Here is an 18,548-nt window from a genome sequence, read left to right on the forward strand (position 1 = left end):
GCCATGGAGCTAAAATAAAATTGCAGCCACGTCGTAGCATCCCTGATATCTCGTTTGTCTCGCCTTTATTGATGGTGCCATGTTGTTTCGATTGTAGGTCGGCGCCCCAACTTTGGATTTTCAAGCGTAAAAAATAGGTCAACTTACAATCGTGTAAATATGGTATGTTGTTTTACATTGCAAGTCTGTAGTAGGCGCTCTGATGGTATTGTTCCCTTCAATGGAGATGACAAGTGCAGTCATTTTAAGGAACAATTTATTGCTAGCTCAAGTCCTAACCTGCCAATTATGAATTCATTGATTTTTTTTTTCTCTCTATGTACTGGGATGCAATGAGTGGTACTGACTACTGCATTTAGATATAATTCGGACACACATGTACCGTATTTAGTCATGTAATGATCGCACTTTTTCCTTAAAAAATTGACGCAAGTTTAGGGGTGCGATCATTACGTTGAGTAAATTTTCCACAAAAAAATTTTTCAGCATCGAAAATGTGAACAGGTTGCAGGTCACATTTCTTACAATAGCTATCATGATCATAACCAAAATAGAAGTTGAGTAAGGCTTACCTTTGTTATAAATGCTCACATTGCACAGGCATCACATGAACTACACATTGCCCTTTTATTATTTCTTACTCAAAAATTTATTCAGAGTCCGAATCTTCACTGTCGTTGCTGCATGATTCGTTGTCGGAAATGGCAGTGTTATCGCTGGGGGCGTCCTCGTGGTCCCAAAGAAAGTCATCTTCCGTTCCATCCGTTGGATGGGCCAGTTTTCTTAAAACTCTTGGCCACTACCTGGTCGGGGATACCGCCCCACGCTTCGACAATCCATGGGCAAAGCACCTCCACTGACTGTCTTCTGATTTTGCTGCTCGGCGTCAAATTATGTTCGCCCGCCGCCATCCACTCTGCGTAGAGCCTTCGAACATTGTCCTTGAACGGTTTGTTCAGTGACACGTCGAGAGGCTGCAGCAACGATGTTAGACCTCCTGGGATCACTGCAATGTCTGTGCGTAGCTCCTTAAGCTTAGCACGTACGCTATCCACTGAAACTGTCCAAAACAAGAAGCAAGGGAAGCAGAAGCGCCCCTGGTTTTCGTCCCCAAACAGTCTTTATCCAATCAACCATCAGTTCGGCAGTCACCCGGCCTTCAGTTTGAGCACAGACATGGATGTCACGGGGAAAGTTTCCCTTCGGAACCGTCTTCCGTTTAAACTTAACATATGGTGGCAGCTTCTGCCCGTCAACCGTCACAGCAAGCATGACAGTGCATCGCTGCTTATCTGCACCCGACGCCTTCACGAGGACACTCAGAGTGCCCTTCTCGTTGACCGTCATGTTTCGGGGCATGTCGAAGGTTAGCGGAGTTTGGTCGCCATTCCCTATTTGCAACAAGAGGTAGCCGCTCCTTTTGCGGATCCTGGTGACAAAACTGGGAAAGTCTATTACCTTGCTTTCATATGTGGATGGGAGCCACTGGCACAACGACGTCTGTCGCCTCAGGGAAAGTCCATTTCGTCACATGAAGCGGGTAGTCCAACCGGAGCTAGCGCGGAGGTCCTTTGCAGCAATTCCCAGCTTTCTGGCAGCTGTGTGTGCCTGTGTTTGAATCATTTCTAATGACACTGCAGAACCATCTTTGCGCATTGAACCTCGCGTATTGAAGGACCGCCTCTTCAACGTGAGGAAACTTGCCCGTTTTGGGTCTGTGGAAAGCCCGGCGAGCTGTGTTCGTAGCCATCAGCTTCTCATGCTGCTTTTTTCCAATACAAACCCCGTTGACGCCAGCTTCGCCGGTGGACGCGGCTGGACAATGCCGATCGGCGTCAACTTCGATGTTACCGCAAGTCTCAGCAGTGCTGGTGGATGTGCCTGGACTAAGTCCGTCGAAAATGTCGACTTTTGATACGCTCCAAGTCGCTTCGAATTCCGTGTTGTGGGAAGCGGCCGAGCCGGCTGACCTAAGCCTAATGTCGACTTCGGCGTTTCCACACGCCGCTGACGGACGCGGCTGAACCGAGCTCGCATGCTCAGTGCTTCGACATGGTGTTTTTCATCGTTGACCTCACTGTGCTAGAGAAGCTGTTTGCGTCCACAAGCAGCAGCAAGTGTGGGATGGCCACTCTCCAACTCACAAAGTGCAGTGAGAGAGAATATGGCCTAGCAGTGAAATTGCAGCTCACATGCTCAAATTGCGATATCGCCGAGCGCCACTTCTCGTCGCCAGGAGTGCCCGTGAAATCCAACATCACGCCCTTTGAGGTCAATTTGCAGGCAATGAAGGGTATACAAAGTATAGGCAAGGGAACGACTGCCCTAGCGGATTTTTGTGCCACCATGAACCTCTCCCACCGAGGACTTCACCACAAGACTTTCGGGGGGCATATGGACACCATGGTGAAAGCTTGCCAGGCAGTAGCTACTGCTACAGAAGCAGCAAGTGTCAAAGTGGTGAAGGATATGTATAAGAACTTCCTAAAACTGCCAGGAAATGTAGATGTTATATTTGATGGCACGTGGAAAACACGTGGTCACAATTCAAATATTGCAGTTGGCTGCATCATAGAGCTGTACACTGACCTAGTACTGAACCACGTTGTGCTCTCGAGGTACTCTCGTGGGTGCCAAGGGGCACCTGATCCCAGTGGTGAAGGGTACGGTGACTGGGCTGCGAACCACAAGTGCATGAAAAACATTGACTGCAATGCCGGCCGGATGGAGACTGAAGCAGCAATCGTTTTATTCAACAGGTCGCTGGAAAAAAATGGGTTGCGGTACACAACTATATTTTCTGATGGTGATAGCCGCTCCTTTCATGCATTGACCTCGGAAGGCGTTTATGGATATATATCCGTTGAAAAGGACTGCTTGAACCATGTCCACAAGCGGATGGGGACAGCTCTTGCAACTTGGTTGAGAAGAAGAAAGCACAAGGAGAATCTCTTGGCGGAAAGGGCAACCTCACCCAAGATAAGATAAAGAAAATTACAAGCTACTATGGGTATGCCTTGCGGAGCCACAGCCACGACGTTGCAGGTGTGAAAAAGGCAGTGCCTGCCACGCTGTTGCACATGACCTCGGCAGATGAAGCCCCAGACCACAGTTGCTGTCCTCAAGGAGTTGATTCGTGGTTTGCCTTCAATCGTGCTTTGGCGAACCAAGTGGAGCCGCCACCACACAAAAACCCTCTGCCAGGCCACGTTCGCACTGCTCTTGAGCCAATCTTTGCAAGGCTGGAAGAAGAGGCCTTCTTGGAGCGCCGAAAAGACGGCATGACACAGAACGCCATCGAGTGCCTACACTCTGTCATTTGGAGCCAAAGCTCCGAGAACACGCATGACTCTTTGCTGGCTGTTGAAAGAGCTGTTGCAGAAGCAGCTTCTCGCTTCAACCAAGGAATGGCAGCAACCAGCAGAGCTGTTGCAGCACAGCTTAGTTACAGGCCTGGCAGCTGCCTCATTCGTAGGAGCCTTGAAAAAGATAACAGAGGCTGTGCAGGTCTGATAAGGGTCACACCAATGCTGAAAAGGTGAAGAAGAGGATGGCCAAAAAGCACAAGCCTGACAGCACCCAGGACTACTGCCCAGGACTTTCGTGAATGTGTGGCAGATTCAAAGAAAATAGCAAGTGATTTTCTAAACTTTTTTTTTTGTCAAGTGCCAATGCAATACAGAGGTTTTCACAATCTTTACATGAACAGATTTCTGTAAGTTTGCTCTTTTTGTGTTCAGCGATGACTGGGCTGCATGCTAAAGCATTAAATTTTTCCATATGATCAGTAAACAAAAATGGCAGAGTAACCAAAACTTTGAATGCAATTTTCTCAGATTTGTTTTTTCAATCAAATGCCTTTGCCTTACAGAACTTTTCATAATGTTTGCATCGACTGATTTTATTGAAGTAGGTATAATTTTTTTCAGCAACACCTCAGCTACATCCTAAAGCTTTCCAATTTTCATTAAACCCAATAGAGTAGCAATTAGGTCAGATGTAAGCTAATTACTCCCACTTTTTGTTTCCCCTCATTTGTTTATCATTCATGACCTATGTGATGACTTTTTAAAAATTTCTTTAGCTTTAGGATGTGCAATGGGCCCTTAAAAATGACAGCATTACTTTAAAACTAGTTTTTTTAATTAAGAAATGACCATAATGGCCCGTAAGAAAAGACCTAAGCGGCATATATTATTTTGTCATATCTTCATTTCTAGATGAGGTATATAAACTCTGAATATATATTTGGGATCAGCATTCAAAGATATATCTGCATGCCAATTTTCAGGAAGGTATGTTAAGAAATAAAAAAACGTTTTCAAGACCCTCATCCCCCCTTAAGTGCAGACATTGAGCTAAAGAAATTAGCGATGGCCAAGCAGTTACTAGTGTTGAAAATTAGATTGACGAAGGGAGTAAGTACTCTAGTTCCTCTTTGGTTAAAACTACAGGGGGAGCTTCTGTGTCATGGCTGTACATCATTTTTTTGGTCGCAAGTATAGGTTGACTTCCCTGTCTAGTTTCGGTTAATATAGTAAAACCTCGATAATTCGAACTAGTGGGCTAATTTGAAATCCCGGATAGTGTGAAGAATTACTGCGATTCCTTAATGTGTACTGTAGCTTTTGCAAGATAACTTGAACTGGCGGCTTGCACCACCCCGATTAATTCGAAGATCTGGGATGCTATGTGGGAATATGTGATCCTGATTCCAGCTCAATCCCAGTGAAGCGATGCCAATGCTGTATGTGCGAAGGGTCTTAGCTCCCAGTACACCCAGTGCAAAAACTGGTCTGTAGTACGGCTCATGGATTGCGTTACGTTTTAAGAGTTTAAGGTTACGCTTTAAGAGGCCAAGAGAACAGTTAGCAGCTGCTAGAATCAAGTTAATATGATAGTTCCAGGTTATGTCTGATTGAAGATAAACTCCCAGATACTTGTAAGGGGATGTTGTCACAACTGTTATGTCATTAACAGAGTATGTTGTTGGGGTGCAATAGGAATTTCTAGTAAAGCAGTCGAGCTTTGTCTTCGAGGGTTTTAGGGTCATAAGCCACAACTGGCACCAAGTGTTAATAGAATCGAGGTCAATTTGTAAAGACTGTTTGTGAGAGTCATTTTTAATGGTTCGGAACAGAACACAGCCGTGAGCAAATAGCCTAATTTGTGAAGAAATGCAATTTTGGCAAGTCATTAATAAATATTAGAAAGAGCAGGGAACCAAGCACACTCCGCTGGGTACACCAGATGTGACATGGGCCATTGTAGAGTTAGAACCATTAGCAGAGGTGAACTGAACGCGAGATGAAAGGCAGTCCTTAATCTATGCTAGAGGGTGAATATTGAGATGCGATAGCTTGAGAAGTAGTCTGTGGTGGAGAAGCCGATCAAATGCCTCGAAAAAATAAAAAAAAAAAGGCATCAACTTTGATTTCGTCATCCAAAAGTAAACAAGTCGTTAGTAAATATGGTGAGCTGAATGTCGCAGGAAAATTTTTTGCGAAAACCGTGCTGGTTTTTAACTATGATGTTATGATCTTCAAGATAATAAATGGTGTGAGTGTGTATGACGCGGCTCAATTTTATGATGAATGATGACTGTAGCTCAATTTGCATACTTAATGTGACTGTCTATTGTCCCGCTCTGCTGCTGTATGCACTGTAAGGGGGCGGAGGATTTTTCAAGCCACAAATGTACGGCTTTTCCCTCTGCCTCCTTCCACTTCTTTGTGGAGAATAAAACTTGTATGTATGTATGTAAATGCATTTTGTCAGAGTAAATGGCGCTGTGCACAGGTTTATGAGAACTGTGCTTGATTATGTGGCTGGAGGAAGCCATGTACTTTACAGTATTAGTATACACAGCCTATTGAAAAGTTATCTTTAATACCATTGGGGCATGTTGATTGGGCATGAGCTAGTTTGGTTCATTATTGAAGGGGCTGACTGCTTTTGCCTCTTTTCTGTTATAGTATTCCGGTTCCCAGGCCTTGCCCATAGCTTCTTTTTCTTCACGATTTTATTCTGTATTGCTGAGAAGGGGATGCAAACTTTGATCAGGAACTAATTATGTACAGGCGTGGCCGAAATAATACGGGGCACACTTTGGCATTTGAACCGTTTTGATTCTTTCCACAGAGGAAGCATGAATGTTTCTTGGGTTTGTGCGTGGAACGTCAGTGATGTTTGCTAGAAAATGTAGGAAGCGTCTCCTAATTTTCGCCACATGAGGCATGAGAGGAGTTCTGTTCGCTGAAGTGTGCTCGGTATTTTTGCATTCCTGAGTGTGCATTGATTCATTATTGGCCAAATGCTAGAGCAGAGGTTCTCAATATTTTTGAAGCCTTGCAGAACCCCGACATCTTTCAGAACATGCTGAGTATCCCCACGTTTCTTGGCATCTGTCCCTTCCCGCCTGAGGCACATGCACAAAGAAGCACGGCAATGCTCGGCCCCCCCAAAAAATGCCCGGATTGACAAGTTTTATACTGAAACAGTTGGCTATGAGCAGCTGTGGTATGATTTAGTTCTAATATAAAGTTAGTAAAGGAAAGGTGGCGATTGCAGCATATACTTGCATTTACCGGCTCCAGGAACCCACGAGGCCCTTCAAGAAACCAAAGACTACTGTGGAACCCAGTTTAGGAGCCCATGCATTACGGTACTAGTGTTCCGTAGCCTGCCGCTGCAACTTGAGGCTTGATCGCAGTATCCACAGGGAAGTGAAAGCCTCAGAAATGGCAGAGGAATTGATTGCTCCTATGGAAGGTGTTTTTAAAAGGCTTCTGCGATTCTTCCCTAGTTATTTTCCTCTCTTGATGGTAGAGGTCTTTGGAGCATTTTCGTGGTCTGTTTCGACGTGGCCGCAGTGCCTCCCCCTCTCGCGTGTCGTGTTGTGTGCAGGCCTTTGGCACGGATCCCGGCCTGGAGCAGGAGCTGCTGGAGAAGCCCGCCCTGCAGGAGCTCCTCCTCGACGAGCTGGGCCTGTCGGAGGAGGAGAGTGGGGGCGCCGAAGACGACATCAGCCTCGGCTCATCGACGCCCAAGCCCAGCCTGCGGCCCTTCTTCTCTTCCGCCACCCTGGTGCCCCTTGGTGAAGACGGTAGCCGGGTGTGTCCACCTCTCCCTTACTTTCAACCTCCCCACTGCAGTGTTTACCAGTATGAGCGGCAGCAACATTTCCAGAAATGAAATGTTAAACGCATTAGTGTGCTCGATGCACATTAAAGAATCCCAGGTGGTTGAAATTTATCCAGAGCCCTCGACTTGCGACACCTCTTCCTCTCTTCTTTTTACTCCCTCCTTCATTCCTTTCCTCGAGGCAGGGTTGAGGAGTCTGTCGAGAAGTGAGACAGTTACTGCACCTGCACAGTCACTGCACCTGCAGCCAGTGTTCTCTGTGGGCATTTCGCTAATTAAACAAGACGGTGCAAGCGTGGGAGGGAGCCAGCAGGAAGCAGCGCGGAGATGGGTGTCCCTTTTAGACTTCACATATGACGTGTTGCTTTGCAGTTGGAGGTTCTATAAATAGGGAGTCGACTTGCATTCAGGCAGGTGGGTCCACTCTCCCATTTTCCGATGACCACTTTTGCAAAAAGTTGATGTACCTTTTATGAGTATGACAAAACTTTAATGTACTCCTTCTTTTTTGTACTTAATGGCCTTGTGTGTTAGCAAAATATATGATTTTGAAAATGACTTTTGGGCCGTTCATGCTTTGTTTGTGTGTCAGCATTTGAAATGTTCGCTTGAAAATTGTTTGAAGAAAATAACTATTCGCTTCAAATTCACTTTGAACGAAGAAACTGCTGCATTAGCCGATTTATTTTTCAAACTCCAAGAATTCGGACTTGCACGATACTTTGGAATTCGTTGAGGAACTGTCGCGCACCGTATAGGAACGTACATATATTCGCAACCAATATTTCAGACTCTCTAGACTTCAAATCGATTTTTCGAATTGCAATAGGCGCCAGCTATACTGCGGAGGTAGTTTTTTTGAGGCCGAAAGTTTGTTACTTTGACGAAACGTAGATGCGAGCGTGCATCGCTGTCGCAAGCAACTGGCTCTTCTTTTTCTACCCTCTAAGGCACCATCTTGGATTTAAATGAAAGCAGTCGGATGGATTGGCTTGGATAGGTTTGGCTGTTTGTTCCTCATTGTTGTCACTCATGTCATAATGGCACAGTGTGGTCGAGGTGCCCTACAAAGAAGAGCACGAGAGCCAGGGTATGCAATAGCGTTCCCCTAGTGCAGGGCCTATGGGGGGACGGGGCAGGGGCAGAGCTGTGGGTGCTTGCTTCTGTTCGCGTCTTCCCATGAGTTCCCTCCATTGGTCTTCATAACTGTCATTGCCCAGGGAAACATGCTGTTCTTGCCTCTCCAGACATGATCTGCGGCAGCATCGCACAGTCTGCTATTGGTGACATCACACCATGCCGACATGAAAGCATAACTCTGGCTCAGACACAATCCATTATTGTTGATGGCAAACTGAACGTGGGAAATGTACAAGTTAGCGAATTTTCCAGTCTTTTTTTTTTTTGTAGGAAAGTTCACGGATTTTTTAGACTGTTTGCTTATTCGCAGAATTTTTCATGTTCCTCCGAGTCCATGAAATCAGCCAGCAACTGTATTCACACAAGCCTAATGCTTTACAGAAGCCTAGTTTTACCCTGGCCACATCAGCGTATTTCAGTGCTGGTGAAACTCAAAAGGTGCCTGTGTACTGTGCGCAGAAACGTTAAAAAATGTTAAAACACTCATAACAACAGCAAAGAAAGTTTTTTATTTTTAGCCCCAGGCAGTGCAGTTGCATCATGCTTCCTATGTAAAGCGCCTCACATCCCTTTACGCTTTGTTTTACAGGGCCAGGACTCGGACAGCATACAGGTGAGGGGGCGATGGACCGGTTATCGTAAGTGGAGGGGGGGTTGAATCTCAAGCCTGTTTCACTCTACAGGACACGGACGAAGAAAGTCCGCCAGCTCAAGAGACGGCTCCACCTCCTCCCATTACGCCGCGGGAAGACGTGAGTGGATAACATTTTTTTTTTTTTGGTGCAGATTGAAAAAGGAATTTTATGTGGGTGCTCCTGCAGGCGTACACTTCTAATGCATTTCTAATGCAGTTGTCCTTCTTGGTTGGTTTCTAATGTTATCCTTTGTAGTTAGTTTCCAGCGACACCACACCTATGAAAGCCAATGCCTATGGAGTGCTTGCTTCGGTTGTGTTGGCACTTTGCAGTCTTATTTTTGTCGTCATCTTCATCTTCGGGGCCCTGCGTGCAGTGGGCACAGCGTAGTTTCCGCCGCGGCGTGCTCGCTTTCGCGTCTGGGCTTTGACTCATCATGCGTGCTCCTCGGCAGCATGCTGTACCGTGCAGCCATTGAAGAACGAGTTGTAGATGCGGCCACTGCACTGTATGCACAGCACGTGCCGACATCCAGAGCGATGCGATTGCCCGGCAGTGTCAGGCGTGTATAAGACCATTGACTGCTACTTCCATCCAGCAGCTTATTTTTCTGAACTTTGGAACTTCAAAATACTTGAGTGGGGAAATTTTTTACATCGTGTCTTGGAAAAACCGAGGCAATGTTCTCACATTGTTAGCCACATCCAGGAATTTGTCTGAATGCAGTTCTGCCTTATTCAGCAGCCTTAGTCCCTGTTGTCTACTACTGTTGCCACTGTCACGGCCTCGTAGCAATATTTTGAGATGTGCTGGTGCTGTGCTCAGGCGGCCGGTGTGCAGCGGGTGGTGGAGCAGCTGTCGCGGCTGCTTCCGGCCGAGGAGTGGGCACTGCCCGAGCGGCTGGTGTTGGCCGAGGCACCCCTGGTGCGGCCGCTGCCCTCCCTCCCCGTGCTGGTGGTCGGGGGCACGGACCTGCTGCGTGCTGCCCTGGGCTCCCTGGTGGGGCGGCTGCAGAAGTTCTGCCACTGCAATGCCCGCCCGCCGGGCACTGTGCGTGTCGGGGTGCTGGGCTCAGAGGCCTTCTTGGCGGCCCTGGTGCGGCTCTACGTGGAGCAGATGTCGGCCAAGCCACCCGAGTGGCAGGCCTACCTGCGCTTCTTCCTCATGCCGGCTGCAGCCTCTGGTCAGTGGCGCCTCTTCCTCCTCACCAATTTGCTGGCGCCAGGGGTTCTCATGCCGTGTCCTGCAAAACACTGCGGTTCCCTGGCGTGCTCTAGCAGCAACTGTCGTTAATGGTGGATGCCGCTTTTTAAGTTGTGAAAAGTGGCCAAAATTCATTTTAGAGCGCAACTTTAGTGTAGACCACAACATTAGTGTAGACTAATGTTGTGGTCTACACTACATCTACACTACACAACATTAGTGTAGACCAGGGGTTCTCAAACTGGGTTCCACAGAACCCAGGGTTCCTGCAGGCTCGTTTCGAGGGTTCCGTGAGCACTCTTGCTGGCCAGTCTCCCTTTCCAGTACACTTCATGTGTGGACCAGACAAAGTACCTGCAGTGGTTTCTTACAACTCACATTTACCGTTGCTCGACTTTGAGACGCTAAATTATCTCTCATGTTGTGCCAGCAGGGTAGGGCCGAGTGCCAGCAATGGAAACATTACACCTGACGTTGCTTCTCAATCCAGCTCATTCTTTTCATTATCAGCCCGCATTTGCACCTCTTTTTCTCGTCAGCAAACAACGCCTCGCACATACGTGTGCATGCAACTGAGGGCGTCGGCCGCACCGCCTGAGCCAAGCCATGGCCAAACTGAAGTAGTGACTGAGCTCTATGGGCGGCAACGTGTGCTCCAAGAGAAAAAAGAAATGTGCACCTCTTCGGTGCAGCTGTGTGTTGCAGCTTCATTGCAATGGGCTGGGCGGGACATTTTTCCAAACTATTCAGAGGCGTCGGTGCCTCCGCGACCCATTTTTGCCGCTGGCGAGCTCATATGTGCCGAAAAGCCAGTATTCATTTTGTTCAGTATTCATTCAGTAGTCATTTGAGTTTAATTTGTACATATTATAAATAATTTGCTTGTTTTGGCGTGAAGAAAATTTTACAGGCAGAAAGTAAGGCTCAAAGTAGAAAAGCACTGAGAACAAGACCTACATAGTCACAGCTGTCGCATGAAGTGCCGTGAAATCACCCAGCCTTGTTTTCTCATCATTACATCTTCTGCCTAAGAAATAAAAAATTAACTGAAATCAGTTTGCTGTTTTATACCCCCTGTCTGCTGCATTGCATATTTATTCAGTAAAACACGCTCTGTCTTGCAATGTCTTGTCTTCATTTATAACATCTCTTGCTTCACCAGTTTTAGTTTAGTGTTTGCGTTTCTTACATACGCAACACCCAAGGTGGCTATGCACGTTAGATCCAAAGCGTGAACAGTTCTTTTAGTTAACCATTTGTGGACCTCTCCGCAACAAGTGCTCAGTGGATATGCAACACACAGGTTCAAATGCGTTCGCGTAAATACCTGGCGCCACAGTACGGAGAAAAAAACAAATCTGAGGCCGATTTGATTCAGTCCAAACCAAGCCAAACCCTAGCACCGGCAAACGAAACCTTAGAGAAATGAAAAAAGCCATACAAAGTTGACGCAAACATCCACATGCATTTTATCGAGGCCATTTTCATGACGATTGTGCATGCTGTCTTGTTAGGCTTAGAGGCTTGAAAACACACTGCTGTCACAAAAGTACTGACAAGTTATCACATATAGCAAAATGTCCGAGTGAGGTGATAGAAAACGTAACTGAATGCCACCATTCACTGCCAATTTGTGCACCGAATAGTGCCTTGATGAGGTGTTTTAGAACCAAAGCTGGTGAGCAGGGCGCCTCCATGTTGTCTCCGCAATCCCCACAAAGTCGCTACGCTCTTTCCAGAAAATTGCGTGCACATGCAGAACACTGAGCTTTCTTTAGCATTCTGCATGCGCTATTTTACTGCGCACGCAAAGGATTTGCGTACAGTGTACTAAAACTGTCTAATGGCTACATCATGACAAAGGGGTTAAAGAGAAGCAGACTGAGTGAGGAGCATTGGCATCAATCATGGTCGACAGTTGGGACCATCCTAAGAGGCCAGACCCCCAAGACTGCCAGCGTGTGGAATGTGCGATCTCTTGTGAATGTGTTTAGCGGCTCGTTTCTCTCCAGGTCAAACCTGGACATGTGGTGAAAACTGGCTTGGTCTCTTGTTCCCTCGCTGCAGGTGCGGGGAGTGGTCCCCTGCTGCGGTACCTGTGCAGCGTGGACAACTGCTACGCATCACAGTTCTCCGAAGGCTGGCTGGAAGAGGCAGAACAGCGGGTGGCCGACTACCTGTCCTCGGCCAACGCGACCCTCCAGCTGCCCATCGCCGAAGCCATGATCAACCACAGGCCACGCAACAGGCAAGCACCCCTTTTCTTCAAATTCTTTGCAAATATGTGAAGATTAAGACAAAAGAACATACACTGTTTAATCCCAGGGTTCATTGTGGTGAGGATTCACCCGTAAACTACCGGTGCATGCTTCGTGAAAGACTGTGGTGTTTCAGACAAACCTGCAACTTTTATGAAAACAAACACCAGTAGCTTTTTTAACCCCACATTTGACGCATGGTAGCCTCTTACTTGTCCCCTTCACTGGTCAGTCTTAAAGATGCAAGCCACCTTTTCTTGAAGCGCACAAGGTGCACTGACTTCTTATTGCTGTCACCTATTGGAAGTAACATGAACTGCATCTGAATAAGTATACAGTAGAACCCCGCTGTTACGTTCCTCACTGCTGCGTTTTCCCGGCTGTTACGTCGTTTTCGTCCGGTCCCGGCATAGCTCCCATAGGATCCAAAGTATTGGGTACCCCGCTGTTACGTTGCAGCTGTGAAAACGTTCCCGCATGATACGTCGCAACCTGGCACCCCGAACCCGGCCGGGCAACGCGCGCCAACCGCCATTTTGACGAGTCTTGGCCAGGCTTGGCTACGGAATTGGCTACAAGACCATGGCCTCCGAGATCGCCCACTTGCATGCGCGTGGGTAATCTCGGAGGCCATAAAAAGCCGCACGCGAGTTGGAGAGATTGCCACTAGATGGCCACTGCCTCGTCAGCCGAAGCGAGTAAAACCCGCGGGCCCGCAGCAATCCAGTCTTTCTTGTTTGTGCGGTTCAACCCATCCGAGTCGTCCGTGTCCTCCCGTCAACACCTACGCTGCCTACGCCTCGTCGGGCCTCGCTAACACCGTGAGCGATTTGTCGTCCTTTGATGGCGTTGCGCAAGCGCAAGGCGCTTTCCCTCGAGGAAAAGCTGGATGTTCTCAACGCAGTCAACAGGCAGCCAGCGCAGAAAAGAGTCGACATCGCCAAGGATCTTGGTCTGCCACCCTTGACGCTTAACAGCATCGTCTCGAAGCGTGCCGAGATACAAGGGAATGCCGCTTCAGCGTGGACTGCAGTAAGCGTGTCAACTGCACAGCACTGCTTCGCGCGGTGTGGCTTTCGCATGGACGGCGGAGAGGAAACTGCCACGGAAGCTGAAGAGACGGAAGCAGCCTCTCATGATCAAGAGCTGAGTGAAGCTTTGAATGCGCTGGGTGCCACGGGAGTCACGTATGACGACTACGTCGCCGTGGATGCTGCTGTCGTGACGTCCGAGTGTCAGAGTATCACCGAGATCGTTGCAGACTCGGTCGCAAGTGAAGCCTCAGACTGTGTTGACGACGAGGAGCACGAGTCGCATGATTCCGGGGAGTTGGCGGACCCGAGCTTTGGAGAAGCCGTCGCGGCTCTGGACCTCCTCCGCAGGTACGTCACACCTAAAAGCGACGCTGAGAGCAATGTGGCTTTCCGGGCCATCGAGAAACGCATGGTGTTTTCCAGTGAGCGGAAAAAACGGCAATCGACCATTCTCAATTTTTTTAAGACCTAAGCTCACTTGATATCGAAATAAATTGTTTCAAGGCAAAGCTGCACTGTTTTCATCAATTTTCGGACCTTTCCTCACTGTTGCGTTTTCCCGGCTGTTACGTTTTTTTTTTCGCGGTCCAGTGAAAAACGTATGAACGGGGTTCCACTGTAGTTGTGATTATTTGCAATACGGGATGGCAAAACTAACTCTTTATGGGTAAGAAGTGGCAAGTTGCTTGAAAGCCGTGCAAGTTTTTGACAGACAAAGAAATCAAAACCTTGCTTGAGAAAAGTAATGGCAACTTTGATACTGATTGGTGTGTACTCTCTGGTTCAAGACATACCAAACTAAGAAAAGCGTGTTGGGACCAGCAGAATGGGGTTTATACATGGGACGATGAACATATTGCAACTTCTAACAATAAAGGAACAGGGCTCGATTTGATTTGTTTAATAAAATGCTGATTCTTTTTCAGTGGAAAACTCCTCAGGGCATAATGGGCAGTGACAAAATAAACTCTCCGGTCAAGGAACTATATTCATCCTCTCTCTCTCTCCCTGGGTGCATAATTAGGGCTGAGGTTCCCCACTGCCAGCCTCACTGAGAGTGTGTTCAATGAGCCGTGTGTGACCGGTGTTTCCCTCTCCATCCTTTCCAGTTCTGAGGATGAGTCCAGTCAGGTGTTCGTGCCTTTCATCAGTGTGAGTATGCCTTTGCCCTTAAACTGGCTGTTGCCACATGCCATGTGTACAGGGACATGGTTTACAGCGACTGCTGTTAAAGCCCACATTTTCTGTTTGTATGGCATCGTCGGTGTTGGCCTGGCTTGGCGGGGTGAGGAGGAACACTGTGGTAGGAGCATGAAAATCTGGCACGCGTTATGATCGCTGCACTCTTTTTCTGATCTTGAAAAACGAGTGCTCATTGCGATCGAGGGCATGTTAGAAGAGATGCTGGGAAGTGATAAAAACAAAAGGCTTCCTGCATTCTTTCAGGGTCACTGCAGGCACTTTAGTGTTTGCAAGCATCACCATGTTTTGTTGGATGGAAATTTTTGCGATGCTTGCCTCGTGGCTTTGTTCAGCATGAACTCTGAATTAGGAGGTGTGTCAAACCAGAGCACACTGTGGACCATTGTGGAAGCTGTGTAATTGTGGGCCAGTTTAACTGGCTCAGCTCAGTGAAGTCACCACTGGATGGCATGTACTGGGGCACAGAAAGACGCACAGTAAACGACACCCTTTTTGTGCACAATAACGCGAGAAACAAATAAAAAAGTACTTCGAGCAGTTTTACTTAAAACACATTCCCTTTCACCCTAGGTTGCCCATGGCAGAGAAAGTAGTTGTGCCGTAAAAACCAGACTATAGGTCGAACCGGAATATAGGTCGACCCCTAACTAACCATTCTAACCATTTCTGAAAATGACAAAAATCTTTTTCAATGGAAAAAATACCAAAAGACACCCTTACCTTGAAACAAATGCGACTCGACAGGTTGCACAATGGTGACAGTATTTATATTCATTTAAATGCTGCTCGTATGTACACCTGACAAATTTTTTAACAATATCACGCACCCATCGACCCGCATGTTTGTTTCTGGCACACACAAGTACGGCGCCGTAGAGCAAAGCCTTTCCTTTTCATGAATCGCCGCAACCAGGATGGCGAGCCCTTGAATTGTGCCCTTGTGAGTCTAGAGGCACGTGCGACCTCTACCGCTTTCACGTGGATGCATTCGGCAGTCACAGGCAGCGATCTTGCACGCAGTGCAACCTTTCCTTCCAATTCTGGATATGCTGCGGTCCGCCCAAGAAATGATGTTTTCTTCTGGTTGCTGCAAGTTGCAATACGCAGCTTCAGCCTCCACCAGTACTGAATGCTCTTTTCAGATACTCCAAATTCGCGCTGTGCCGCCAGGTTGCTGTGAGCTTCCGCATACTCTATCGCGTTTTTCTTGAAGGCGACGGTAAATTGCCATCGGCTTCCGCTCATTTTGAAACAAAATGTGAAAACAGTCTTTAACCAAACAACGGAAACACAAAATGGCGGTGCGACCACACTGCTGCTGATGGCAATGGTGATGGAGGCTGCTGACTTCAGCCGCCCATTGTTGCAAGACTTCCGTAGCTTTTTTTTGCCAATGACCGGTATATAAGACGGGGGCCGACTTTTTGCCTTGGTTTTTTGAAAAAAAGTTCGGCCTATATTCCGGTTTTTACGGTAGGTCCTTCTTGTGTTGTTGTTTTCCTAGAAAAAGGAAATATCTTAAAAAACTTTTCAAAAACTTAAATCCTTTAGCACAATGGACGTTTCCAACCCTGTGTTTGGCACGTGATAGCCTTAGCTGCTTATAAACCATAAAAGCCAACAGTATGATGACGACTTAAGTGCAGCATTTTTTTTTTTTCCAGGACGTCAAGATTGGTGTTGCAGAAGGAGGCATGACTTCAGGTCAGTGTCGTATGTAAAATCCATTGGTGTGGGCCGTTTGCCTTTGGGGCAGGGTTGCTGAATAATACTTTTGCAGTACGTTAAAACAACCGTGCACCATGCAGTTTCCCACCATGCACTATGCTGTTGCAAAAAGAGTATCTAGACTTAGACCTCTCAGACCACACTAGTTACAACTTTGATTCTACAGTCGAACCCCTCTGCAACGAACGCCGCTTCAACGAAATATTTCATATTCCCCGTCAGCTAGCCATAGAAAACAATGCATGCTAGTTCTCGCCACAACGAATTATCTTTTCAGGTGCGTTTCCGCTTCAACGAAATTTTTGGTCAGTGGAGATGGGCTTAACAATTATTTTACAACAAAACAAGTGCAACATTACCCGTCCGTTGGTTCATGGCGTTTAATTTCACCGAAAATGCTTGCTGGAATCGATGGGTGCCCCATAGTGCGTCGAGCGCGAATGGGTGGCGCAGTTCGATATCGTCAATCATATCGTACGATATCGTCCGTTATATCGACAGAGAAGCGCAGCAGAGCCGGCCCAACGCAGTGCTATTGTCCGGTGCTTCATTCGTGTTAGTGTGCTAGACTCGACGCCAACAACATGGCAACGCCGTGCAGAAAGCGCAAGTTCCTTCCTTTGGAGGATAAAGCACGCATAATCCCAGACACCTGAAGAGGGAGGAAGAAAGGTGACATTGCTGCGGATTTCGGCATCTCCAATAGCACGCTTTCAACCATTGTGAAGGAGAAACACTCCATCACTGCAGCTCTTTCTTCAGGGACGTCCGGCAAACACGAGAAGTTGATGCAACCGGCACACGAGGATCTTGAAAAGCATTGTTCACATGGTTGTTCACGACGGCATTGCGATGCAGTTGTTGGTCGAGTGTGAAACTTGCACCACGGCGCTCATGTCCACTAAAAGGACGCAAGCCAAGATGACCGAATTTTTTGGATATAAATGATATTTTTGATCAGTGCAGTCAGATCTCAGTTTTTTGGGCTGATTTCACCGCAACGAAATTTCCGCTTAACGAAAATTTTCGCGCACCCCGTGAATTTCGTTGTAGCGGGATTCGACTGTACTCCGTACAGGACCCATGTGCAGCGTGTTCCACAATTAAACGTGCGCCGTAGAATGCACCTCACAGCTAAGCCACTGAATTGTTCGAGCTCAAATTTTGCACAGAAATGGTATTTGTTTGGCAGAATTGTTTTATAGTGCAGTAAAAGCTCGTTAATTCAAACTCTGTTAATTCGAACTTATGGTTAATTTGAACTGACGCTCGGGTCCCGGCACAGCCTTGTGTATTTCAGTGGGGAAGACTCCCGATAATTCGAACAAGCCTGCATCCGCTACAGTTAATTTGAACCAGGAGCCACTGGCTGACACTGCACCTCGTAGATAGAAGTTGACCCATAGCGAGTAAAACACGCTCCAAGTTTGCCAGAGGTGTAAAACAATGGAGAAGAAAAAAAGCAGAGTGCACAAGGCTCACGGAGCCCGCGTTCTGGTGCAGGCCGTAGTAGGTTTTCGCTGCCGGAGCACTCACTCGTGCCGCTGATGCTTCGGCGCGAGCCGTTCCAGGTTTTCGTTGTGCGGTCGCTGGGTATCGGTCATGTAGTGTAAAGAACATAGTATGGCGGTTTGGGTGATGAGAATGCAAGGACTGCATTCTCATCCTTAATCCTTTAATCCTTAATCCTTAGTTAATCCTTTGCATTCAAGAGAATGCAAAGGATTAACTCAATGACTTTCTCAGCGTTTGGTTATTCCTGCTTACAGTCCACAAAAATCAATATCATAAAAAAAAGTGAGTGGCTCCTAACTGACGATTCTGCGAAAAATGCTAAAATTCTTAGGCTTGGGTGAAATTACATGCTGTCGTGTGGACTCCTTATTTCTGGTTCCTTCAAGGGCAGGGGCATCTCGTTGCCTCTGGGCGAAAGTATGGTGCCATTCAGTGTTGCAGTGCACTTGTGTGAACTGGGGCTGCACTGTGTTGTTTCAGTGGACATGGAGGAGTGCCTGGGCAGCTCTCCCCCGGGTGCGGAGAGCACCACACCGCCCTCCTCGCCAAGCATTGGGGGTGCTGGGGTGGCTGTGGCCGCAGCCCAGGCGGCCAGCTCTGCACCAGGGTCAGTCTGTGTGACTCAACTTGTTTATGCTAGTTACACTGAGCATCCGGTTTACATTTTGCGCTTTGACTGATTTCTTTGG

The 18,548-nt window shown here is 47.4% G+C and overlaps 1 protein-coding gene across 2 annotated transcripts in view; it reads left to right on the forward strand.

Annotated features, from left to right (window-relative positions):
• KrT95D (phosphofurin acidic cluster sorting protein KrT95D) overlaps positions 1-18,548 on the forward strand; it is a 127,410-nt gene that overhangs the window by 76,246 nt on the left and 32,616 nt on the right. For both annotated transcript variants that reach the window (XM_077638212.1, XM_077638213.1), the window contains exons 8-15: positions 6,907-7,113; positions 8,873-8,896; positions 8,967-9,035; positions 9,744-10,101; positions 12,189-12,369; positions 14,523-14,565; positions 16,281-16,320; positions 18,340-18,466. In XM_077638212.1, the coding sequence (XP_077494338.1) occupies positions 6,907-7,113; positions 8,873-8,896; positions 8,967-9,035; positions 9,744-10,101; positions 12,189-12,369; positions 14,523-14,565; positions 16,281-16,320; positions 18,340-18,466 (1,049 nt within the window). The remainder of the gene's footprint in view (positions 1-6,906; positions 7,114-8,872; positions 8,897-8,966; positions 9,036-9,743; positions 10,102-12,188; positions 12,370-14,522; positions 14,566-16,280; positions 16,321-18,339; positions 18,467-18,548) is intronic.

This window comes from Amblyomma americanum, chromosome 9 (assembly GCF_052857255.1).
Source record: "Amblyomma americanum isolate KBUSLIRL-KWMA chromosome 9, ASM5285725v1, whole genome shotgun sequence".
Lineage (NCBI taxonomy): Eukaryota > Metazoa > Arthropoda > Arachnida > Ixodida > Ixodidae > Amblyomma > Amblyomma americanum.